Source organism: Choloepus didactylus, chromosome 14, assembly GCF_015220235.1.
Source record: "Choloepus didactylus isolate mChoDid1 chromosome 14, mChoDid1.pri, whole genome shotgun sequence".
NCBI classification, from domain to species: domain Eukaryota; kingdom Metazoa; phylum Chordata; class Mammalia; order Pilosa; family Megalonychidae; genus Choloepus; species Choloepus didactylus.
This window is the reverse complement of record NC_051320.1, coordinates 76,882,284-76,909,438: the sequence shown is the minus strand read 5'-3', so window position 1 is coordinate 76,909,438 and position 27,155 is coordinate 76,882,284. Positions and strand designations below refer to the sequence as shown.

Sequence of the window (27,155 nt, the reverse complement as noted above, 5' to 3'; positions counted from 1 at the left end):
CTGGGCTCAATGGGATCATTTAATCTAATCCTACCATTTGTACAGGTGAGAAACTAAGGTCTCTAAATCTTAGCAAAGAGACTGGTTCCAAATCACAAGCTCAATTTGGTGCAGAATACATTGAAGATTTCTTAATGCTACTAATGTCTGTCTGATGATAGTGAAGGAATGCACTGTAAAGGAGAAACCTGAGAAACAGCAGTTGAAGTCATCCAAAATGTCTATATCATTAGGAGCTTTCGGGGAAACAGAAAATAATCTAAAGAAAGCCCTAGAGTTTGTAAAATGACAAAAAATGAAAGACCACATTCTTTTTTCTGGAAGTATCTCTAGGCTGCAAAAATATTGGTGTAACCTCCGAAAGAGTTCCAGAGCAGTAGGAAAAGGTGAGTTTCTTGCCAGAGAAGGCCATGAGGGATGTGGTTTGTGGGGGCTATCCCACCTTTCATTTAGAGTTAGGGAATAGAAGAAAGAGAAATTGATCTAGGATAAAAGAGAATTTGTTCATAGCCATACTGCCAGACTAAGAGACAACGGTAAAGAGTTAGCAGCAGGATGTGTAGGGGGAAACTGCTGGAGCAGGAGGGAGTGGATTGGGTAAGAGATGAACAAAAATGGGCTCTCCAGTTTGAGGTAGAGAAGGGGAGGAAGTTTCCCATTTCTCATGGATCCAGAGAGGGTGACAGGAATGACTCTAAAATGGAAGTGGAGGTAGTCGGGAAAGGAATTAGACAGAGGTTCCTTCACATATAGACTTCTGATTTTGAAGGTAATCCTAGTAACATAATTGCCAATCTCTTTTGGAAACTGAAGAGTAGTTTTAGCAAGGTCCTGAAATAGTTGTTTAAATGTCATGTCTACTTCATTTCATATTCTTTTAAAGATGTGTATGAACGAAACTTTGATTTCTTATTTTTCTTCACTTTCTCACCAGGGCATCTTGGATGCCCACTTAGGCCAACTTGCTGAAGTTTCTAGTATGTGGTGGGCATCTTGTTTACTAGGATTTCAACAGCCACTATGCTCCACATGTCTTTAAAATGGGATCTCACCTAATCATCCTACAGTTAAAAAAAAATCAAATATAGAACCCCTTAAGAAAAATGACTTAAATTTATGCCATATGAAAAACAAATCTGATGTTTGCAAATAAAATTAGTAAAACAAAACAAAAAAAGACATTAAGACTGGCGTATGCTTTGTTTCAACAGCAGGTTGTTACAGATAGGACACTAAGGGAGTGGAACTCAGAAAGAGAAGGTGGAAGGGACACTAAGGGAGTGGAACTCAGAAAGAGAAGGTGGAAGATAATCATCCCACTACTTTAAAATTCTGCCTTTTGCCAGCTCTGCTCCCACCCCCCAAATCCCCACTAAAAAGTTCTAAACACAGTGAGCAATCAAATAAATTCTCTCACCTGAAGATCGGCCGGCTGACAGTGCGGACAGTGGTCTATCTAGTTTTCCAAGGACCCACCCAGGGGGTGGCAAATAGAGGGTGTTTCTGAACCTTTTAAAATGGATGATGTACCTGCTAGTTGACCAGGACATGCCAGAGAAAACAGAATCTTCTCAGCCTTCTGTTCATGCCCCATCCCCCAGTCTCAGAGCTTCATCTTTAAAATTTGGAATCTGACTGCTTCCATACTCATTTCACTCTCAGCATGTTCCCCCTTGTCCTCTTTGTGTACATATTAGTCTTTCTTAAATCATTATTGCATCCCTGGATGTGCCTGCCTCCAGTTCTTAACAAGAACTAAGTATTTTGTCAATACGTATTTGCACAGGGCAGGCCTCAAATGAAGAGTTTCGCATTGCAAGCACCCTCCTTCTCCTTTCTCTCCTGTTCTCTAATTTACACCCAGAGATTCAAAAGCTCTGTTTCCTTTTCTTCACTATTCACCTGTCTACTTGAAAAATCCCCCTAAATTTGCTCAACCCACCCTTTACAAAACAATGCCAAAATTACAAGGATTATATTTTCCAAACCTAAATATTGGAACATGTGTTCTGGCTGGTGGAGGTTTACTTGGTGGGTAACAGGAAGTAAAAGTAAACTTGAGATCATCCTTGAAAATCCACAAACATACACTGATGAAACTCAAAGGGAACAAGGATGAACTGCATCCTGATCCACCAAAGCCCTGCCTACACGATCTGGTCCAGCCTCTCTCTCCAATCTCCTTCCCTGCATCTCTCCTCCCCAGGGCAACGCCAGCCTGTTGACCTCCTTTTGGTTCCTTGAACCAACCAGCTTGGGTCTGTTTCAAGAGCTTCACAATGGCTTTTCTTTCTACCTGGAACCCTCTTCTCTGGATCTTTGCAGAGTTTCCATCATCTCATCATTCAGGTTTCAGTCTAAACATCACCTTCTCACAAATGCTTTCTTTGAGAGCCACCACCTCCAGTAGCCCCTAGCTCCAGTGCTCTCGGGCCTATTATTCTGATTTATTTTCTTTCTAGTATTTACCTCTACATGAAAGTACCTTATTTAGGTGTTTACAGTCTGTCTCTATCTCCCCTCTACCACCCACTACAATGTAAGCTTCATGGGGCAGGCCTTTGTTGGCTTGTTTGCTGCCATATCCCAACACCTAGAACAGTGTCTGGGACCTGGTAGGTGTGCAACAAAACTTTATGAAATAAATGGATGAACCCTGTTCCTTCTGGCACATGCAGCTGCTCTCTTGAGTATCCTTGGCTGAGGACTGTGTGACCTGCTCTTGTAAGTCTAAGTCCATCCAAATATCTGTTGGGAAATGCATATATCATGGGAAAGAGGCACAGAAAGATCCTAGTTTTGTTGGAAAGGAAAGTCAAAAGTTTAGGACAGAAGGAGGAAACAGAACAGGGGTTAGAGCTAAGCAAAGCAAATCTGGTAAAAAAAAAAAAAAAAAAAAAAAGAAAAAAAAAGCAGGGTTGGGTGGAGATATGTTTCAAGTGTAGTTTTTCTGTTCCAGAACACTGAATTGGAACTGGTGATCAGGATTCCCCTGATTTAGACCTGACTTTGCCACACATGCTGCCGTAGGTCAGTTGATGTCCTTCTCTCAGCTTCAGATGCCTCATCTATAAAATGAGAAAGCTGGAAGTCTCTGAAGTCCTTTCCAGAGACGATTCTTTAAAAGGAGAGGCAGAAGAGAGTATAATCTGTGCAGATTGTAAGTATTACAGCTCTATAGTGACGTAGAACCACCAACAGCCAAGACATGAAATAAGTTAGGTTTAACTTGGAGAGTCAGCATTCATAATCAGAGGCCAGCTATACGCAGAATTGCCTGAAAGATAAGGCAGGGCTTTTAGGTCAAGGAGACCACAACAGGCACCAGTTTCAACGTATTAGCATTCTCTAACCTTGGAAAGAAGCAGGGCCAGAGGCAAAACCTGGCTCTACCCTTCCATATAAGGTCTGGGGGAAGGACCTTGACCCACTACTTCCCTGAGACTTGAAAGGTGAGCATAGGGGCTGCAGCTAACAGGCTGTGAGTCCTTTCAAGAGATGCTGCAGACCCACAGTTAAGAGATTCTGGTTTCTATTCCTGACTCCGCCACTTACCGGCTGCATGACCTGGGCAAGGTATTACTCCTCTCTGTGTCTCCATTTCTTCACCTATGAAACGAGGGTGGTGATAATAGTACGTACCTCCCGGAGTTGCTGGAAGGATTACCTGAGTTAATCTGTGTAAGAATTTACAACATAGCCTATTATTATAGTTTCATTGGTAAAGCCATTGTTGTCTAAGATGCATGCCTTGGGCCTGATGATATTAAATATTTGACTCCTCTCATTCTGATGCCACTTTCAATAAGCAACCTACTCCTTCTATATAAGTTTGTTTATACAGGGGTAAAAAAGTGAACTAATCACAGAGACCCCAAGAATTTACCATCCCAGAGCCTGTAATTTCTTGTGGCGTATTGATAAATTAACTCTGGTTATGCCTGGGCCTCCCACGTTGCTTGACCACAGAACAGGATGCAAGGATGATGCTGACAGTGGATTTGTGGTTTGGGGCAGATCTGTTTTGATTTCTAAATAAACACATGGGTGTTTTGGTCCCTACCTCCACTCGGTGTGTTCTGGTTAGAATGTAGACACTCAGGCTCTGATTTCTCTGAACAGTGATGTGTGTGTCCTGGGACAACTGACGTCAGCTCCCTGTGTGAGCCTGTGCACCGAGGACCGTAGAGCCCCTGTGGCTGCTGTCCCTGCCTCAGGAACCTTGGCATGAAAGAATAAAGAACTTCTGGAACACCAGTGGGTTAAAAAATATAAGAAAGGAGGGAGCTGCTGGCAGAGACGTTAATCCAGGGGCTCCCCCTGGCCTGCCTACAGTGTTTACCCACTCCCCCTCAAAAAAAAAAAAAAAAAAAAAAGTCCAAATGTTTTCACTTCTTTCTGTGACTCTGCCTTTAGAGATTCAGCATAGTTTTTAAGCACCCTTGAATAAAAGTGTTAGTCTGGAAGGGTTAGAGAACTTTTGATGATGATGGTGGATGTCAGTGAGAATGCGTTCAATATTTCTTTCCTCCTGACATCTAGCTAGGTTGGGTTTACCTCCAGGAATCTGCAGATTTGTGAGTTTTGCTTTGTTTTGTTTTTGGAGAAAGGAGTGTACAGCAGGAGTGGGGTGGGGTGGGGGTGTAAACAGAAGCATGACATACTTTGAGAGGCCTAAAAGGCCTGCTTAGGGTCTGGGGAGAACCAGAGAGGTTCAAGATTCCCAGGCTGTGATATGGGTTATGTCGGCTTTTCCTGATTGTTTGTGAAAGTAAAGAACAATTATAATATTGCTGCCATGAAAAGATGCAGACTGAGCCCCATCTTTGTAACTTGTAGAGTGATGTTTTGGGATACAGCCCATTTCAACTGAGCTCTTGGATTGGGGGACTTCCTGTATTGGATCATGGGAAGAAAGAGATAGCCCCAGAAGCATTTGGTGTGGCACTGGGTAAAAACCTAGGTCAGAAGCATAAAATACGTATAAACGTGTAAAAGCTGCAAGAGCATTTGTCTCTGGACTTTAAGGCAGGCAGTGACCTGTTGGAGACCCGGGGCCAGCAGGGACACCTCCCCAGAGGCCGGCAGAAAAGCTGTCCTGCATCTAAGGAGCAGAGGTTTAGGGACCACGGGTTCTGAGGACACTTCAGTTCTGGGTTCTGGGGCAGCTTACCCTCTTGACTCCGGAGATCCCAGGGCCTTGGTCCGGGTCTGCCTTCCTTGCGGAGAGGATAGACAGGTAAGAACTCAGCCGAGGAACCTCCGTTTGAGGAAGCCATAGAGAGGAGACCTGAGTCTGAGATACAATTGGGAGCGGGATGGGAGGGGGGCGGAGGACTGATGACACCGAGGCAGCGCACACAGTCCCGGCAAAGGTGCTGTGTAGACGCCGGCGGAGAAGGCAGAGTTGAGAAGAGAGCGCCGGGGAGGGGTGGAGAAAAGCGGGACCCGGAAGGCGCTGGGGAAGCTGCCCCTGCGGCGACGCGCGCTCCGAGGAGTGCGGCGGGGAGGGTCTGAGCCGGCGCGCGGCGTATGACCGCCAAGGCTGCGGCGCCTGGAACAGGTGAGCGGCCGCCAGCCGGTGGGTTCCTCGCCTTGCCCAGCGCGCGCGCCTCCTCCTACCGACTCTCCCAGGCGCTTTGCCGCTCCGCGGCTCCCCTCGGGTTGGGGTTTTGCAACTGGCAGCCGACTTCGCCCCCACCTCCTGTCTGTCTCTCCTTCTTTTAGGTTGCTCCACCCCGCCCAGGAATCAGACGAGGGAGAACCCGCTCGGCTGCGACTGCCAACTCGCGCCGAGTGCGTCTGCGAACTCCCGGGGTGGAGTCCCGCGTCCTGCCACCTCCCTGCGGGGCGCGCTCTGCTCGCTTCCCCAGGCCCCGCGTTCTCCCGCCGCCCCAACCCTTCCCCACTTTTTCCCCTTTTTGCAATCACATGGCATTTTAAGAATGCCGGAAAGATGGCGGTAGCGGCGGCGGCGGCGGCGGCGGGGCCGGCTGTCGGGGGAGGCGGCCGGGCGCAGCGGAGCGGGCTGCTGGAAGTTTTGGTGCGGGATCGCTGGCACAAAGTTCTGGTGAACTTGAGCGAGGACGCCCTCGTTCTGAGTTGCGAGGAGGGCGCTGCGGCGTACAATGGCATCGGGACCGCCACCAATGGCTCGTTCTGCAGGGGCGCCGGGGCCGGGCATTCGGGCGCAGGCGGCGCGCAGCCCCCGGACTCGCCGGCCGGAGTCCGGACCGCCTTCACCGACCTACCGGAGCAGGTGCCCGAGTCCATCTCGAACCAGAAGCGGGGCGTGAAGGTGCTGAAGCAGGAGCTGGGCGGGCTAGGCATCAGCATCAAGGGGGGCAAGGAGAACAAGATGCCCATCCTCATCAGCAAGATCTTCAAGGGGCTGGCGGCGGACCAGACCCAAGCCCTGTACGTGGGCGACGCCATCCTGTCGGTGAACGGAGCCGACCTGCGGGACGCCACCCACGACGAGGCGGTGCAGGCGCTGAAGCGCGCGGGCAAGGAGGTGCTGCTGGAAGGTAAGGGGTTAACGCCGCACCGGACGCTCACGCAACCAGCTTATGCTCCCACTCGCACACTCACACTCATCCGCATGCCTTCACGCCCCAGGTATCCGGGGAAGTGGGGTGGCGGGGAGTTTCGACAACTTTTACCCACCTGGGGGTAACTTCTCCCCAGCCCTGACCCAGGAGAGGTGTGTGACAAGGCAAGGCGAGTAGGATTTATTGAGCCCCTACTGAGTGCCAAGCACTGGGCCCGGTGCTTAGTGCACGTTGTCTCATTTTATCTGCGGATAATGCAAAGTGTAGTGTGGGGACTGGGAAGCGGAACGGGAAGTGAAGGGTAGACTCAGAGATACCCGTCCCGGTTGCAAAGCGGGCCCCCCGGGTAGTTGCAACTCGGAGAGTTTGCGGCTTTGGCAGCATTTCCCGCTCAGAAGCCTGAGTAAACCAGCGGAAAAGGGTTGAATCATAAAGGGGCCAGAGAGGAGTGGCAATGTTTGAATGCTAAAACTCCAACCACCCGTCTTCACTTCGCTCCTGCAAATTGGAGAGAGGGGTTATGCCCGAGAAGTTGTGCCAAGGGCTGGGAAACACGCTGCTGTTTTCTGCAGAAGTTCACTTCTCCTGCCGGGTGTTTGGCTGGTCAGTTTGGATTCCAGGTTGCTCTGGGTGTGAGGACTGGGTGAGGTGGTTTTTCTGCCTGCATTTTTCCAGGGCTTTTTTTTTTTTTTTTTTTTTTGGAGCGATGTGGAAACAACTGTGCGTTTGTAAATAGTTTGCAATGCAAGTCTCCCATGCATGCCTAGCGCCTTAGAACCTACTTTCTTTGGATGGATGGTGCTAATCCACTAATTATTGGATGTGAATAGAATAGGAGTAACTGCTGTCTGCGTTTGTGTTTATGTGTGGGATTATGTGGTGGAGAAGGGCAGTAAACCCATAATGCAATCGCCTTTCCCATTGCATTTCTCATTTCATATCTCTCTGTTCCTTAGCTCTTGGTACCTGTGGCTTTCAGCACCGATCTTCTGTAATTATTTTATCTATTTATCTAGCTTTCCCTTAACTCTAGATGGAGTTGCTGGGTTCTTTTATTCAGGTGTGGGTCTTGCTTGAGAGTGGGTGCTCAATCACATGCATTGGGAGTGAATGAATGAATAAATGAACCCATAGGCATTGAAACAGTGTTTCAAGAGAGACCTTGGTAACTGGTGGTTGATTTAAGTATTAAATCAAAGGCTTACATCAATTTCCTGCTCACCTGGTGGGGGTGCTGGTGTGTGGAATTGAGCAAGTTCCAAGTTGAGAAGCCAACGTTGCTACCTGGCTTAGAATAGAAAGGCTTATTTTGTTTTTGTTTTTCCTCTTTATTTGTCTAGAAGATTTGTGTTGTCCTCATATTTAATCACCACCCTGGATCCAAAAAGTGGAAGGTTCTTTGCTTTGGCTTGATGATTACCATAAGTAAACAGAAAAATGTTTTCTTGATTCAAGTGTGTGTTGGTTTGTGTGGCAAGGGACAGGTAGGATCTGGGACAAGTGTAGTTTGGACTATAAACTCCTGGATGCCTGATCAGCTTGCAAAACTTACTGTAAAATATCAGGGGGTGTGAGGAGGACAAAAGGCAGGTCATTTTTATTTCAGGCACTGTCCTTTATTATGTCCTTTATTATGTCCCTTCCTTTCTTCCTCTACTTGGTTTCAATTTAATGAATAGTGACTTAGCCAAGAGGTAAAACATATCTCTCAACCCCACCCCTCCAAAAAGAAAGGTGATTCCCTGCACTTGAAAATAATCTTAGGCAAGGGAAGGAATTCAAGCAGTTATGAGACTTTCTTGAGACATAACAGAAAAGCAGGCTATGGGGAAACCTTTCACATGATATTCTTAAGAACATTGGGCCTTGTAGACAGGACGTCTTGGAGCAACCTGTGGACTCCTAAACATGAATGACTCAGTGTGGTCATAGTACCTGCAGCCTGAGTTTTCAGAAATCAACTGCAATTAAAAGAAGCAAGTAGAGGCCATGCTCAAAACAAGCAGTCTCCTATACTGAGCAACTGGCTGATCCTGACTGCTGTAGGAGGGATCATATGCCATCGAATCAAATCTTACACATCCTCTCCTTCATAGCTTGGCCTCGTGCAGGGATTTTTCAGCTGGATGGGGCTTATCAGCACCACTCAAAGAGCTTTTTAATCACCTACCTCCTCACTCATATTCTGAAACACAGCGTTGATTCCAGAATTTCTGTATAGGAGAGGTTTTTGGAGAAATAACCTGGTTGGATGAGAGGGTTAAGGAAGATGTTTTAAAGTTATATTTATGTGGAAAACACACTTTTTACGTAGTTTTTTTGAGGGAGCTACCGAGATTAGTTTCCACTCGACCACTACTGATATGCACCCCATGACATGCGCCCCCTAGTGGAGAGTTTCTGGCATTACCAGAGGACCATCCTGTGCAACGCAACAGTGGAGAGTGTTTTTTTGCACTTGTCTTCCACTTACAGATTTTGCCACGGAATTATCTTAACCTCCATTAACCTCATTGTCTTCATCTGCAAAATGGGAATAAGAAAACTTGAATCTGCTTACTTTACAGGGCTGCTGCATAGGAGGGCATTAAGAGAATAAAAGACATGTATCAAAGGCCTGTTGTGATAAGTTATTTTTACAATTCAAATGAAATGAAGCTGCCATTGCCCCTTCTAAGGCGTAGCCTTTTTCTTTACTTTTACTAAAATTTATACTGCATATTTTTATTCAGCCTATTTTTTTGTATTATGAAACTGTAATGCTTGGAGACTATTCCTCTGGGGCCACGGGAGTTATTAAACAGAATTGGGGGAAAGAGAATTGTAACAATAGCTAACATCTCTTCAATGCTTAATATATGCCAGACTTTACTTCCATTAGCTGTTACCGTTATTGATGTTCTTTTTACTGAAAAGGAAAATAAAGTTTATGGACATTAAGGTTATTTACTTAAAGTAATATAGCTGGGAGGTCCGGGTCTATCTGATTTGAAAGCTCATACTTTTAACCTGTAGGCAAAACTGAGGCTCTGAGTTTCTCCTTGGAACTGTGTGCTTGAGCCAGTTAAAGCATCATCAGTTATTGGATTCATGGCATTCAGGGCTCCGTGGTTGAGCACATAGCTGGCAAGGAGACTAAACTGTGATTCAAACTTAAATAGTGAATAAACTGTGCCATTTAAGTCAGTGTTTAACCAAATACTCATTAAAGGTAAGATCAGAACTCTTCACACTATGAATTCATTTCTCATGTTTGGCAGGGGGAGCCCTGAAGGATGGAGACCCCGTATCTCCAGGGGCACAGTTCAGAGACGACATGTGAAAGGCAGCCTCTGGAGCTGGACAGGGCACAACCTGCATAAACATCCTTGGCTTTTCTGGGTGGGGGCAGGGAGGAGTTTTTGATGTTTGGTTAATAGTAAAATAGCACTTGGAAATATATCAACATTTTTGTAACTGAGGCTGGAGGAACATTAATTTCTCCATAACTTTGTCAGGATCGAAGGGTTCAGAATATTCTGAAAGAGTTATTTTGGGGGGTGGAGGTGGCAGAGGTCAGAAACAGCCCTGAGTCCACAGGTCTCCTGTCGAACCGGGCCAGAAAACTCTAGAAAACTGGATAAGAACTCCAAAGAGAACGTCAGAGAGAGTTGACATTAACTCCTTTCGTCAAAGCTTCTCCCAGGCACTGCTCCGCAGGAATGCTTGGCTGTTGAGATCATCTAGAATGTCACTTTCACAATCACTTTTTGTGGCGGTAGAAGTGGAGATGGTGGGGCTGGGAGATGAGATGCAAGAGAAGGGCAGTGGCTTTGCTGGCATAAAATCTTGGGATTGGAAGAGAATTTGAATATTAAGGAATCTCACTTTATTCAGGATGTCCAGAATCTTAAAGATTACCCCTAACCCCTGGAATTAGAGGTGACTTGAAACTTGGGTTCTTGTTTTTAATTAATAGTTTCAATTTTTAAAAGATACTCTATCACTTTGGGCCTTGGTTTTCTGCATCAGAAAACTAGGAACACTACAACCCAGAACCATGAATCTTGAAGACAATTGTATAAAAATGTAGCTTATGAGGGGTGACAATGGGATTGGGAAAGCCATAAGGACCACACTCCCCTTTGTCTGGTTTATGGATGGATGAGTGGAAAAATAGGGGAAGGAAACAAACAAACAAACAGACAAAGGCACCCAGTGTTCTTTTTTACTTTAATTGCTCTTTTTCACTTTAATTATTATTCTTGTTATTTTTGTGTGTATGGTAATGAAGGTGTCAGGGATTGATTTTCGTGATGAATGTACAACTATGTAATGGTACTGTGAACAATCGAATGTAGATTTGTTTTGTATGACTGCGTGGTATGTGAATATAACTCAATAAAATGAATATAAAAAAAAAAAAGGACTAGGAAGTCATCGCCAAACATATTTTACCTAAATTCTATGATATCAGGCCCAACATTTGCTCTTAATAACAAATATTTTGAAATACCCCTTTTATTATTGTGAAATGAATTTCATAAATAATATAACCAAACTCTAATTCAAGTTTAAAATCAATATAATGCCGTAATAGTGGTATAAAAGAGAAATGAAATAAATTGTATTTTAAAAATGTGTTTCATTAGGTAAATGAATGGGCACAACTCTACCAGAGGTCACAACCAAGAAAGCCAGATGGCACCTCTGTGTAAAATCACTATCAATGCACAGCTACAAATGAAGCAGTAGGGGTGTGTGGTATCATTTGGGAACTGAAAAACTCCAGCACTGTGCAGGTCTGACCCTGGGGTTGCAGGATGTCCAGGAACCCTGGCTTCTCTCACTAAATGCTGGTAGTGATCATCATTTTGACCTCTAAAATGCCTAAATTTCTTAACTGATATTGGGACCCTCCACCCAGTATTCTTGAGAACCAGTATTCTATAAGAATCCTATAGAACTAGTTTTGTCAATCAGCTGATTAGCAACCTTAATACCATCTGCTATCATAATTAACCTTTCCCAGGTAACATATGCATAGGTTCTGGGGATTAGGACATGGACATTTTTGTCTGCTTTATAGTGCCTACCTTTTACAAATTCTTTTTGCATATGTAATATAATAGGTAACACATAAAATACTTACTTGTGTTAGACCCTGTTCTAAGCATTTTACATAGATTAACTCATAGGATCCTCACAATAACCCAATACTATTAGTGTCCCTATTTTACAGTTGAGAAAATTGAGGCACAGGTATTTGCTAAAGATACACAGTGAACACGTGCTGAGTCTGAGATTCAAATACAGACCACGTAGTTTTTTATCCTCACATCATTCCCATGAGATAAGCAGATTGTGGATGTTTAGCCCCAGTTTGTTAATAAGGAAAGTGAAGCTCTAAGAGGTGTAATGATTTGTCCTTCTTAGGTCTTCTACATTCTTGTCTTGTATTAGTTTTCTATTGCTGCTATAACAAATGACCACAAATTTAGTGACCTAAAGCAACACAAACTTATTATCTTACAGTTCTTTAGAAGTCTGGCACAGGTCTTACTAGGCTAAAATCAAGGTGCCAGCTGGGCTGCAGATATGGATAAGCACCATGCTGGTATCTGGAGGGCAGAGTGGAAAGTGCTACTTCCAGGGCATTAGAGGATGCTTGATAGCCCACGGGAAGGGCATCTGGCCCTTTCTTGGACAGGGCTATGGAAGGCGTATTCGTTTGCCAGATTTGCTATCACAAATACCACACAATGGGTTGGCTTAAACAACAAGCATTTATTGGCTTATGGTTTCAGAATCCAGAAGTTCAACATCAAGATATCGGCAAGGCTTGGTTTCTCCCCAAAGACTGTAGCATTTTGGTGTGGGCTGGCTGGTGATCCTTGGCTTTCCTGTCACATGGCATTGTCTTCTCTTCTGCTCTTCTGTCTTCTCTTCCTTCTGCCTTCTGAGGCTGACTGCAAAGTACTGGGGATCAATGATACGAATTAGTGAGGTTTTTACCCCAGCACAGTACTTTGCACACATTAGGCTGCTAAAATGTGTTAGAAAGGAAGGGAGAGAGAGAGGGTGGGAGAGAAAAGGGAGCCAGGAAGTCTGGGAAGGAAAGAAAGAGAAACAGGAAGGGAGAGAAGAAATTTGGGGACTTTGTTAGCCTTTTTTGTAACTTCCATCATCTACCACTCATGCTACTGGACTATGGTGATAAACATTTGGCATCAAATAACGAAAAATAGACCTTGCTCTGGACAAAGAATAAAGCAGTGACTTTATAGACCTGGAAAGCTCAAACTTAGCATAGGCCAGTCTTGAAAGACAGTTAACAAAGAGGAGCCAGACATGAATTTAAACGTTATAGGAAAATGTAATTATCCTTTTAATGGCATATTTATAACCACCTTTCTTTTGCCCCCTGTGGCTCAGGCACCTATGAGTCTGAATATGTAAGAGCTCTTTCTACCTGTGGAGACGAAAAACGTCTGCTTAGATATTTTAATTGTTTCTTTTTTAAGCTTATGCATCAGTGGGAGAATTCAGACCCTGTTCCTTAAGTGAAGCTGGTGGGAATTGTCCTTCCATCCCTTCTTTCAGCTGTGATGGGATAATGCTTTTCATGTACTTTGGAACATTTTAGCAGTCACTCCAGGAAGCAAGTATTAAAAATAACTCACTGCACGCAGCTCTGCATTTGTATAGGGCATCTAGATGAAGTTACCGGTGGTCTGTTTGGTGAAGGAAAATTATTTTCCGGCAGCTAGTGGCCTACTAAGAATTCTATTTCAAATGATGCATTTCAAAGTAGTTAATGTTAAAGAAAAGCCAGAATTTCCCCTGCATTTATACCAAGTGTTTTATGTGCCAAACCTCATTACCCACTTCACTGGCCTTGATCTGTGATAATGCTTGCCGTTAGCTCTGGCTTGCAGAGTGAAATTTAAGAGAAAATATGTAATATGCCCCACAAAATAGATGTCCTCCCTCCCCAAGTGGGATTGGTAAGATGGAGAAGTTCATGATTAATGGAAATTAAAATAATTACTAACTATATAACATGTCAAATTCCATGACTAGCTAAGTATTATTTTCAAAGAGAGAGGTCAATCATATAAGTTAAATAAAGGGCTCAACTATATATATATATGATATGTATGATATATATATGATATATATTATATATGATCTATATATGATATATATATATATGATCTATATATGATATATCTCTTGGGGATCCCAAGAAACAGTTTGGAATTTGCCATGTTAGAGAACTGAACTGTGTAAAGGATGTTTTGCCTTGTATGGGTGAGAGTTATAATCCCACAAGGGTGTAATTTGTTGATGATTTTTAGTAGCATCAGATGTTTTCCATCAACCAGACCACAGTGTGGGCTGCTGTGGTTTTGGTGGTTAAATGTGAAATACGTCTTTAAATGCTGATTACGTGGGAACCTACAGAAAAATAATTGTAAAGAGGAAGCCCACAAGTAAAGATTTAACCTACACAGCAGAATTCAAAATTCTTTGAAAAAGTTTTTAAGAATTCTGGGAACGTAGAGATCTTCTTTGCCAAAAGAAGCTAAAATGTTTATTTTATAAAAAATGTAAAACATTTGATAACAGTTACTAAATTATCATTATGTTTTAGTTTTTTTTGTTTTTTTTTTTTTTTTTATTGTAGTTCATGGCATCCAAGAAACTGTCCAGTGGGAGATACATCATTGTTTTGTGTGCCCTTGAGAAAGAAAAATATGTCTAAGACAGAAGTCTGATTGGTTATCCACTGAAAGTTGGGACACCAGAGGCTATGCCTTCAGTATAAGGATAAAAATGAAAAAAAATCCTTCAAGGAGAAAGGGACAAAAAGACACTTGTGAGTCTCAAACTTGGTACTGGTAGAAGTAAGGAAAATTATCTCAGAGGAGATTTTGAATCACAGATTGTTTCTAATAAATATGAAGTATGAATTCACGTCTGTGTGATTTTAAAAATGCTTAGGCAGATAGTTTAATTTGAAGTGCTCTCGGTTTGGTGAGGCTGAGTTTCGGGTGCTCTCTGGAAGAACTCAATTTCCATCTAGCCTTCCAGCGATTTCAAGATGCCGCCGATTCTAAGGCGCATTCCCAAATACAGAGATGAACAGATGCGAAAAAAAATTGGGCAGTTTGAACTGATGAAGTATGGTGTATAGTAGTTATATAACTAGTTATTAAGATAATTAATTTTAAGGTTTTTAGTAATTCTAATGATTTTAAACTAATTTTTAATTTTAATTAATAATAGATGCTAATGTTCTCTTAATGTTTGTGAGGTGGGCTCTTGATAGTCGATTTGATGAGAAAATCTACAGAAGATGTTTTAGAACTAGATGCAAGCACAACACTGTGAATGTACTAAACACCACTGAACAGTTTACTTTAGAATGATTAATTTTATGTAATGTGACTTTCATGTGAATAAAAAAATCTATAAATGAATGAGATGGCCTTCCTGTTCTTCTAAAATAGAACAGTTCAGAGGGATGACAGTTGTAGAGCAATAAATTACATCTATATAAATTATAAATAACCTATATAATAATAATAATAATAATAATAATAAATTATAAAGGAGTACTTGCTATAATAGAACTTGTGGAATGACCAGAGAAGGAGCCACTAAGGCTATCTGAAGTTGAAAGGAATGCATCCCAGAAAAGGTGACTTGTATAGGAGAATTGCATAAACAGAGTGAAATTTTTAAAAATAGGTAATTATTTGGCCATTTGGGGCCCTACATTTCAAAATACTTTGATCTGAAACATCTTTTCATCTGGAACAAAAATCAAGGTCAATGATTTTTCTTTTTTGCTTGCAGTATATCCATATAATTTCCTCCAGTGTTTACTTCATTTTTTAGAATTTTTAAAAATAATGTATGCTTGTAGCATTCCTTTGCCTACTTTTCCCCTAATCCCCCATTTTCCCCAGAAGCAACTGCTTTTAACTCTTTTAGCTACTGTTATTCTAATATTTTAAGTAGTATTCTTATTCTGCTATTTCTTGATGTATCAATTTTAGACATTATTTATTGAATCAGTCTGTGTTTATAAAATTATGACCATGTCAATATTGTTCACTTTTTAAACAAATGATGTTCTATGATGAGGTTTCCAGGAACTTCTAATGGCTTTTTTTTCCCCATTTGCTTAGTTTTCTTAAACCTATCTCAATTTGCTTTTTCCCAAAGGCAACGGTAGATCTATCAAATTCCCAGCAAAAATTTTTTGCATATCAAATAAACTACACATTCCATTATTTTTCCCTGGAGCCCAGAGTTTGCTGGTGCCTGGTCATCTTTCTCAGACTTTCCTTGGTTGAGCTCCTGTGTCTGTTTCCATGGATCCACTGTCATCTTCACTCTTGCTTTACACCCTGGTTTTGTTGGAGCACATTCTCCAGTAGCTTCCTGAGAAAGAATATTTGGGAGGTGAATGTCTGAAAATGTCTTTACTCCATCCTCTCACTGGATTGATACTTTGCCTGGGGTTGATATTCTAGAGGAGATAATTTCCCCCAGAGTTGCTGGTGGGTAGTCTTATGCCATTCTCATTCTCTTTCCTTTATGTATGGTCTGTTTCTTCTTTCTGGAAACTTTTTAATAACTTCTTTTTATTACTGATATTCAGTTGTATACCAAGAATTCATGGGTTTTATGTTAATCAATTTGCTAAACACTTTTATGTTAATCAATCAATCAACACTTTTATGTTAATCAATTTGCTAAACACTTGATGGGTACTAATAGGCTGAAATCTGTTAAACTGTGCATTGAGGCACCCTGAGGTGCTATATGGTACCCCACTGAACTCAGGGATACCATGGGATATTTTAAATTTTCAAGGAAAACACAGCAACATCCGTCAAACACCAGGTAGATTGCTAACTGAATTTCAACAGCAGAAATTGTTACCTTTCTTTCTATGATCCATCTTTGCAAAGTTGGGTTTTCTGCAGTTGCTCTGATAAAAACAAACAAAAAACAAAGTACTACACGAAAATTAGTGTGTAAGAGGAAATGAGGGTGGCTGTACCCAATATGATGCCAAGGTTTGAGAAGTTGTATAGTGCCCAACAGGTGCTAAGTTTTTGGACGTAAATGCTTATTACGCTGTTGGACTTAGCTACTTAACAGGCAGAAGTGTTAGGTATTTCTTTGGACCTATGGGTACTGTGTTAAAAATAACTGAGACCCTAAGGACACCAATTATCGAGAAAGTGCATGACCTCTGGTCTGAAGACTCTTACCTGTCAGTTCTGGAATATTTTATTGTATTATTTGTTTGACAGTTCCTCTCCTCTGTTTTCTTTGCTCTCTGTGTGTGGAAATCCTGTTAGTTGAATGTTGGACTCCCTGTATTGACGATTAATAAACTGTCATTGTTTTTTTGTTTTTGTTTTTGTTTTTGTTTTTGTTTTGGCCAATTGTCCTTCTCTTTTTAATTTTTGTTCTTTTTCATGGAGAATTACTAGATTTTTATCTACCACCTTGGTATTGATTTTTTTTTTTATTTCAGCTATCATCTCTAAGTTCCAAGAATATTTTCTTGCTCTCTGTTTTTTCCTTTTTTATAGTATCCTCTTATTTTGTGAATGCAATATCTTCACTTATCTCTCTGAGCATACTAATAATAGTTTTGTTTTGTTTTGTTTTTTGCTTGTTTATTTTTTGTTCTGCAACCGGTATTGACTCAGGTGTCTCTAAGTTCCTTTCTGTATATCTCATTTTTGAGTGTGCTATGATATCTGAATATTTCACCTCTTTTGAGATTTGTTCTTTGTGTTCCTCAGAGGTAGAACCTGAAACCAGGATGTAGGTGCAAGAAGTTTATTTGGGAGGTAAACTGGGACGTGAGACAGGAAGGGGATGAATGAATAAAAGCTTCACTGCTAGCAATTCAGCCCCCCTCCCTCCCGCCCCCGCCCCGGGTTGAGGTTGCTGGGAATATGTATTAGCCAACCCTCCATGTATCATTTCATCAAAGGCTGCTCCTGGGGGGCATTGACTTTCCGGTACTCCGGCTGGGCCTCCACCCCTACCTCCACTCGCCCCACCCCTCCATTTCCCCTCCACCCCCAGAAAAAAGGTGCCCTCGGAGAGAGTACTGCAGGTTTTCACTGTAAGCAACTTTCTGCATATAGAGGTAAATTCAGGCTTCGTCATAAGCACATTTCTTAATTTAAAACTGGTCAGAGGTGATCATGTGAAAGCTGTACTGCTCACAGCCCTAGAAATGTTTTCCTCCCATCTTTTGTAACAGGCTGGTTGACACGTGATCAAGGTTGAGTATCTTATCCTAGGGAAGCCTTGCAAGGCAAAAATTTTGGCCACCTATGCCTTATTTTTAATTTCTTTGAACGTGTGGCTAGAAGAGTCTTTCAGACCTGGTTGATGGTTGGTTGCGTAGTTCTTGATGTAGGTTATATATAAGTTAAATGAATTGAGATAAATGGGAGTGTTGTGTACAGCAAGGTTTCTTAACCTCGGTGCTACTGACATTTTGGACCAGATTATTCTTTGTGTGTGTGTTGTTTTGGGGGAGGGGTGTGGAGAGGGGTGTCCTGTGCATTGTAGGATGTTTACCAGCAGCCCTGGCATCTACCCGTCAGATGCCACCAGCCCCCTTTCCCTAGTTGTGATAACCAAAAATGTTTCCAGACCTTGCCTGCACATTTGGCCTTTTACAAGCTCCCTGGGTGATTCTTATGTGCATCCAGGGTTGAGACGACTGACCAAAAAATACCTGGTCATTAACTGTAAAGTACTGAAACACACAGTGTGTAAGACAGCTGGGAGCAGTGAGGCTTGTGGTGCATTGGAGTGATCAGGTCTGATCTAAGGTGGGTGACTTAAGCGACTTGTCATATGGAAGATATCACTTTTCTGTTTTGCCTCGAGTCTCTGGGTCTTGCAAATTGATTTGCCTTTATTTGTGCTTTGGAGTACACGTAAGATATTAACAGCACACCTCTCTTTTGACAATACTATTCCTGTTATGGTGACAAGGGAACTATCGAGATGCAGAATGATGGTCAAAAGCATGGAACAGGCATGGAGCAATGTGGACAAACCAGCTCTATGACCTTGGGCAATTGCCTTACCTGTTTAGGCCTCATTTTTCTCTTTAATAAATGAGGATAACAATAGGTCTGATGTGAGAGTTAAAAGAGTTGCTGTCTGTGAAGAATGCAGTAGAGTATCTAGCATGAAGAGCTCAAAATGTATCAGCTATTGCTAATATATTTGTCTTCCTCCACCAGACAGTTAACTCCTCTAGAGAAGGGACCGGGTCTTACCCATCTTAAATCTTCAGCTAACTGAACAGAATTGACCCATTGGCAATTGTCTGTTGGTTATTAGCCATGGCCAACATGCCCAAACAGTAGGATTTGGGCAAAATTAAGCAACAAGTGGCTTTGGTTGATGAGATGTACCGACTAGAACGTACAGTCTGCTGCTTTGGGTCAACAACTCTACTCGTGCATGTCGCCAGGCCGTAGGCCTTTGTTTACAGATGGCTGGTTGAAAGAAGGCTTAAATTAACAAAGTCAGACGGGCTCTTCCTCTCCTGACTTTTAAACTTTGAAAATAGACATTTGAGATGAATTTACAGGTTTTAAAATATTTTATAAGCCTTCACATTTGTATATGGACAGATTCATTTTAAATTACACGTCACAGAATCAGTCTGCATTCTGCCAGGAAACGTATTCTCCACAAATTTGTAATCAGAGGTTGGATGGTTTTAAAATGGCTTTGTAGAGGTAAAAGTAGACCAAGTAGCTGCTTCTGTGGGGGGGCCCTTCTCAGGACCTTCTTGGAAGAAGCAGTCCCAGCTGGGGTTCCTTCTCTGAAGCTTTTAGAGGGGCTGAAGCATCGAGCAGCAACTAAGAAATGGGGGTGAGGAGTAAGGAATGGGATGACAGAAAACCTAACATTAGCTCTGACCGAACTACTAATACAAACTGTTATTACCAGTGTAACCTGAAGTAGTTATCGACTGATGAAACAATCAGGAAAATTTAAGAATTGGCACCTTGAAGCTATAGTTGTAAAATTTATTAACAAGACCATTAGTAGTAACAATCCCCCCCCCTTTATATCTTTCCTTGCTTTCTTTCCAGCACATTATAGCACATATCTTTATATACCCTAGTATCTATATGGTATCTGCTGTATCTATATAGTAGATATACCATAGATTGTTTATTGGTTTCCTGTCTGTCTTCCCCTGTTCTTCCCAAAGCCTAGAGGAGTTCCTGGAACTTAATGGAGACTCAAAAAAATATGTTGTGAATGAATGAAAGAACAGCTTTCCTTAAGTAACCTCAGGCTTCATAGAAGACCCTCTAGTTCGTTGATTTGAAAGAAAGGGCTCACCCTCTGAATCCCCTATGTAAAAAATTTCTGAGAAATATCTGCTGTTGTAACTTAATTTGGGCTGGTGTGGGCTGGGAATGGTGGTGGTGGTAGTGGTGACAGGGAAGTTTGGAGAGGGAAAACTCCTTTTTAGAAAAATTTCCGTTATTACGTTCTGTGTTACAGAGTTGTGTTGTGTTTCAGAATGTTGTACGGTTCAAATGACTTCTCAAAGTCTCTCCAGTTTCTTACTAACAGGTAGTGAAGTTATTTACCTTCTTACTACCAATTCACCAGCTATTACTCATCCCTCCAGTTTGATTCATGAAGAGGAAGGAAGCCACACAGAAAGAAAGCTTCATTTGCTAGATCTTCACCTATTATTGTCATAATTAAACCAATTGCAGGATTTTTTTCTTTTTTATGGCATAAAAAAAGATCATGCTTGACCTATATTAAAAATAACTGGAAGCATATATTTATCATTGAGAAAGACACTGTGGGCTAGTCATACTTTTAAAAGGTCTTTCATGTGCTTCAAATAGCAAATATATGAAGATGCAAAAAATTTCCTATAATTTTTGTTTTATTGGCAGCAGCATTAAAATTCAAATTAAATCATTGATTGCTAATGTTTTGTAGAGCCTTATAAGTAGAATTTTTCAAAGTCACCCTAGAAAAACCTCTATTTGATGAGTCAGAACTATGTAAGGTTTGACGTTAATGGGCTGATTTGCAGTTGCACAACTGCTTGGACCCTACAATTTCCAGATTTTCACAATTGCTCTTATCAGAAGCCAAGGACACTGGAAGTAAAAAAGGTTTTTTGAACTGGAGTTGGTCCCTTGAGTGGATCACTTGATAGATTGTATATTGATAGATTACACTTGGGAACAGCATTCTTGTGGTCAGCTTGTGTCCTCTCTCCTAAACCTCCATTTGTCTTATCTCTTTAACAGTATGATTAGAAGTTGCTGCTGCAATTGCTGTGGAAAAATCCACCAGGAGGTTATCATATTTAATGTTTCAGAAAACTTCCTTTTGAAGGTGATAACAGTATTTCATAATCACTCCGCTGTGGGCAAGCCCAGGTGTGTTCCCTGCTGTTAAATCACTCTCCTCAGGACATAATGTCGTTCTTTGAAAGCATTTGGTTCTCCTTCCACCTCTCTTTCCTCCCACCTCCCCTTTATGCCAAAGAAGGCACATTTCCCAGACTTACTCTCCACATCCAGAAAGCTATTCTTTAAGAAATCCCATGTGATTTTTTTTTTAACTCATTCCACCCCAGTTGTATCTCTGAACTTATGACACATGTTCTTTATGCAGTTCAGTTCTGCAGGTGTTTAGTGAGTGTCTCCTATGTACAAGCACTTTGCACGTTCCAGGGATAGAAATATATGACAGCACCTGTCCTCAGCATGCTTACATTCTACCGTGGGAAACAGACCTCTAAAGAGACCACCTTCTTTTCTTCTGTTAGTGTTTGCATTGCATTCGAGTCTGGGGAAGCTGTGGCCACTTCAATCCTATTGTTAAAAAAGGATGGGTTTGAATTTTATTTCAGTTAATTTTGTTTACATTCAAAGTATGAGCCTTGACAGGCAAGTGATGGAGGAGCAGAAGACCTCTTGATGTGAATCAATCAAGAAACATTCTGTAAAACCTGCCACCCTTTAATTTGAACTGCAGGATAAAGCCCCAAATCTTTGGTCTGCCATCAGAACCTGCTACCATCATAGCTTCAATCTACTTTTCCAACTTCTCATGTCAATGCTATGCTTTAGCCAAATTATTCTACTGCTTACCTCCTGAAAACACTATAAGATAGGACCTGGCGCAGTACTTGTCAAGCAGCAGGCAATTAGCAAACGTGGAGCATGAATAAAGGAATGAATGAATGAATGAATATAAATGTGTGTATCTCTTCTTCAGTGCTGTTTTTAGCATTATTTTTTCACAGCATTCTACACCAATAATATCCCAACTTCAAATTCCTGGGAAAAGGAGTCTGATTGGCATGGCCTGGGCCAGGTGTCCTTTTCTCGGGCAGCTGTTTGGGAAATCAGACTCCAAGGCCAGGTGCTCAGCCAGCAGGGGTTCTGAGAACATTCGTGGGGAAAGCATGGCATGTCACACCTCTGAGCAGCTGAGGAGCAGAGCTGAATGAGCGATTGTAGGGGGTCAACTATCTGGAAGGGGCTGTAAGGAACAAGGAGTTTGCTGATTTGCCCTTGAAGTTGGGCAGAGGTTGAAGGAGTGGCCAGAATTGGAAAGGGTTACAAAAGAAATGGTGTTTTCAGGGGAAGGCCAGGCTGCCATCATGGCAAGGAGGAGGAGGGAGTGTTAGGGGAAAAAAAAAAGATTAACGAGAAGGAGAAAGAATGTTTTCATAAGAAAACATAATTCATTTTATTTCTGCTTAAATTTCTGGTAAGGTTGTTTTTTTTCTTGTTATCTCATTATGATTAAATATGCATTTATTGAACATACAAATAAGGCCATGTGTATAACATTGCTTATTTTATGAGCAACACATTCCAACTCCAAATGGCAATATTTTACATTTAAGGGAAACAACCCATTTTTAGATTGGGATTTGCCCAGGTTTCTTGAATGGATGATTGGGTGAAGAGTGAGTGAGTGTGTGAATGACTTAGTTTATAAAAAAAGATAAACTAAGTGTGAGAAGTATGTATATTTGGAAAATGATCACTTTTATATAATTTACTCTCAGGAGAAATATTTGCTATCTTCTATTAGTTTGCTGGCAGAAACTGTGTTCAAAGTTAACCCAGAAGAGTTGCCCCAAGTTAGATAAACACATTTAAAAAAGCTTTTTAGGTTAATATACAATTGCATATTGTAGATGAACTATTGACTAGAGAGACCTGATAAGAGGAATTTTTCCCTCTTTAAGCTTCCTGTGAATAAGAATGTCCTTGTTGTAAAGGCATGTGCTAGGAGAGTTGACTGGAAACCAAAGGGAAACCTGTTATCTTTGTTTTTATTTCTAAGTGAAAAGCAAAAGGTAAATACCATGGTGGAATGGAAAAGTAAATTGGATTTTAAATTTTTATGTGTGTTTCCCCAGTTTGAGGTGCTCAGACTTCATTGAGCTGTAGAGCTGTAATTGACAAGGCCCCTTAAAATGTGACATATCCATTTGAGAGTTGAACCTTTTAGTGTAGCTATTTGGTGAATGCTTTTCCATTATTGGATGGCGACTTTATTATACAATGGTTGTTTTATATATATATTTATGTATGTATATATAGTTATAGATATAAAAAACAACATAATTTATATATCTATGTATATATAAATTTATAAATTTAATTATTATTACTCTCTTGGTCCTAAAGCATCCTAGAGTATGCATTTATTTAGAAGAGACAATGCTATTGTTAGCACTTTCCATTTTATTGAAAAGAGAATTTTAAAATGAGGTAAATGTGAAGTAAATGTCTAACCGGTAAATCTTGTTTTCCCATTGATTTAAAATTTTAAAGGGATGTATTCCCAGAAATAAACTCTGTAGATATTTTGGGGAACCTTCAAGACTTGGCCATCCACTGGCTTTGTAATCACATCAACAGTGATGTGTCCACACTGCTTGCCAGGCTTCCTCCCTACCTAGCAGCTGATTTTAATTTTGAAAACTCCAAACGCCGTGTCCCCAGCTCCCGGTACTTTCCTTCTTCTCTTTAACATGTGTGCACTGTGATATAATAATTTGCCAGGAGGGCCTATAGTATAGTCCACAATGAATTCCTGACATAGGAATGAAGCAATTCCCTGTTTTGTCAAATTCATGAAAAGAGGCACGTTGGGGTAAGTGGAAAAAGCATAGACCTATTAGGGAGGCTGGATTTTGTTTTTGCTATATGTTCTTGACCTTGGGTAACTCACTTATCTGAGTCTCAAGTCTCTTTTTTTTGTAAAATAAAAGACTATATTTTTGCAACACTGCGAGTCTACATGCAAAAATCTGAATTATAAGACAAAGTAAGCATACATGTAATATTAACTTTTAGTATTTTTTTTCCACTCTTCATAATATCCAAGTAAAAATGCATCTGGCTGAAAAAAAATAGCAAAATACAGGATGTCTTATAATGTCAAGTCTCCTGCCGCAGCCACCCTTCTCAACTCCAAGCTCACTTCCCAGGGGATACCACTTTTCACAGTTTCCATATTTAGCTGGTTTAGTGGTTAACACCCTATCTTTAATATGCTTATGCTACATTTTCTTGACTATCAGCTCTAGACATTATCTCTTTGCTACCCACCTCTTACTAGTTTTAAAGTGAAGAATCACTGATTCAGCAGACATTCCTGAAAGAGTGTAGATCCACAGGCCTTTTTCTTTAGGAGTCTTACTCTCTGTGGATCTAATTTGAACAAAGAGGTTTAGCTTCAGTCAAAGGGAAACCAGGGATTAGAAAACACAAGACAAGAAGGGGTTTGGTTAAATTGCTCAAGCTCAAATTGGGCCTGAGTTTTTATGCTTTTATTCTTCTATATTTTCCTGTTGGAGTGTATTTATTTAAACAAAACAAAGTAAGACAAAAACTGAACCTAAAATATTATGTCACTTTTAGAAAGAGGACAAGTATCTCTTCTGACAGCTAGTTATTTTTTAAAAATACTACTTCCATGTAAGATGCTTTATTCTTCAATCTTAAATACTGAGGAACTGCTATGATTTATGGCACTAGTTTGATCTGGTTTTGCAGCTTTCCCCTTCCAGAAAATTGCACAAGAGAGAAAACAGCATTGAGGAAACCACTACTGTTTCTTGGAAACATAGGCTTTCTGCAATTCAGATATTTTTTGGAAATGCTATTAAATAAATGACTTTGACTTATAACTTAGAAAACTTTATCATCCATGAAGGCTATAAAATATGTTTTATAAAGGTTTTCACATTTATGGTGATCAGTTGGGGTCCCTTTGGCCCCTGTTGAAATAATTGACATGTCTGTGCTCATGTCTAGCTGTTGAACCACATTAGATGTCTCACAAAAGTGGAGACAGGAAACCCTGATGTTAATGGAGTTTCATATTTACCTATGGTATATATATATGTATACACACACACACACACACACACACACACACACACACACCATAGCACAGATTAATCAATGCCTTGATTAAAGGCCTAACTTAAAAGGAGATATTAAGGAATGTTTCTGCAATTGGGGCACACAAATTTGGTGGTAGGATGTAAAGCAACGTAGAAGGAATTGTGCTCTCAGCATTTATTGCTGTTTGCCAGCCCTTTTCCTGGAAACTTTCTCTAGCTTCATTGGCTTTTTTTAAAAATTAATCATATTTTTTTATTGTGGAATATAACATATATACATAAAAGTGATAACTTTCCAAGTGCAATTTAGCAAGTAGTTAGAGTAAATTTCAAAGAATTTTATGGGTTACAGTTCCACAGTCTCAATTATTTCCTTACTGTGAAATAGAACATATATGCAAAAAGGTAGTATCTTTCAAAGTACACTTTAACAAGTAGTTATAAGGAAATTTCCAAAAATGTTACGAGTTACAGTACATTAGTTTCAGTTATTTCCTTATTGTGAAGTGTAATATATATATACAAAAAGGTGATAACTCTCAAATTACAATTTGACAAGTAGCTATAGAACAAATTTTATGGGATACTTTGTGTTACTGTTCCACCATTTCAATTCTTTCCTTCTAGCTATTTTAATATCTTAACAACTAAGAAGAAGAAAATTATATAGAGATTCAGTATTCATAATCCTCTGTTAAATTCCATCTTTTCTATTGCTACCTCTTCCTCTAGTTTTGTCACTTTCCTGATCTTTAGGGATGTCTGACTTGTTTTCATTGACTTTTGATGCCACTCTTTCCTGGTACTCCTACTCTGCCACAGGTCGTTTTTTTTTTTAACTAGATTATCACCTGCCCCGTATGTCTGTAATAGGCTTTCGGCAAGATCACATCCTTCATCTAATTGTCTTCTACTTTTGTGTCAATTGTCACAATGGTCACATTTGTTCAGATGTCACTTGTTTGCACACAGCTCTCAAATCTCTGTCTCTAACCCTGACTCTGTCTTAAATTTCAGGCAGGCCCACTGAACAGTTCCTGCATGGGTGTCCTAGAGATTTCTCAGACTTGGCATGACCCAAACCAAAATCATCATCCTTTACTGTCTTGCATAAACTGTTCTCCCAAAGCCCCTCAACTGGGTCGTAGACTCACCCCTATTCTCTTACTCAACCCAGAAACTTGAGACTCAGCCTCTGTACCTGCCTGTCCCTTGAAGTTCTGTTCATTCTACCCCCACATTTTGCAATCTTTGTGCTTCTCTCCATCCCCACTCTCATCCTAAGTCAGGTCTTATTGTCCTGTTTCTAGACTGTAGAAATATCTTTATAATTAGGTTCTCATTCACCAGCATCTCTAAGATTCCACATTTTAAATTTACCTTTGGCCAGAGGTATTTTATTTAATAGAGGTCCTGATATCATTTGCCCGCTCAAAAATCCTCAATTAGATCCCTAGTGATTATCAGGATATAACCATAACTTCATAGCCTGACATTCTGCTGCTTTTTCTTCTAACACCACTGGGCCACACTCAATATAGTATCTCCAGGGCCCCACATGGAATTGGGCACATGGTAAAAACCTGATAAATATTTCATGAATGAATAAATAAATGAATAAGTGAATGAATAAAGGAACACATAACTCAACATATGCATGTCTCATCCTGCCGGAAAAGCTGTTGTCGTCCTTCTAAAATGGGTGAAACCCTATTCACTGTGTCATTTTCATGTTTTTCATGACTATTCCCATTTCAATAAATTTCCTCCTGATTTGTGATTCTGAAATATTTTATTTCTACCCCAATCATATCAGTTAATGTGTATCATGGTTATTTATGTGTGTGTTGTGGAGTGTCCAGGGCTGGATTCTTTGGTGCCAGTGAAGATCCAAAGACTCTCTTTGTGTGAGAGTCCTTTCACACAAAGCCTGGCCCACGGTAGGAAATCAATCCACATTGATTGGATTCCTACCACTACCAATTTCTTTCCGGGTCTCCTGATTTTTCTCCTGATGCTCTACAATAACTTCTGAAGTGTTTCTCCCACCTCCGTTCTCTCACCCTAAAATATACTCTTCACAGCCTGGCTCGAGTGATCCTTTTGTTCTGATGAAGAAAAGTTTG

The 27,155-nt window shown here is 40.9% G+C and overlaps 1 protein-coding gene across 3 annotated transcripts in view; it reads left to right on the top strand.

Moving 5' to 3' along the window:
* The first annotated feature begins 5,174 nt into the window (after positions 1–5,174).
* SNTB1 (syntrophin beta 1) overlaps positions 5,175–27,155 on the top strand; it is a 262,771-nt gene continuing 240,790 nt past the window's right edge. Inside the window, exons 1-2 of one of the 3 annotated variants that reach the window (XM_037803524.1) lie at positions 5,175–5,239; positions 5,728–6,527. In XM_037803524.1, the coding sequence (XP_037659452.1) occupies positions 5,957–6,527 (571 nt within the window). In that variant the 5' untranslated portion in view covers positions 5,175–5,239; positions 5,728–5,956. Of the gene's footprint in view, positions 5,240–5,412; positions 5,564–5,727; positions 6,528–27,155 lie in introns of those variants that run through there. The other 2 variants (XM_037803523.1, XM_037803525.1) reach the window with 2 other exon arrangements.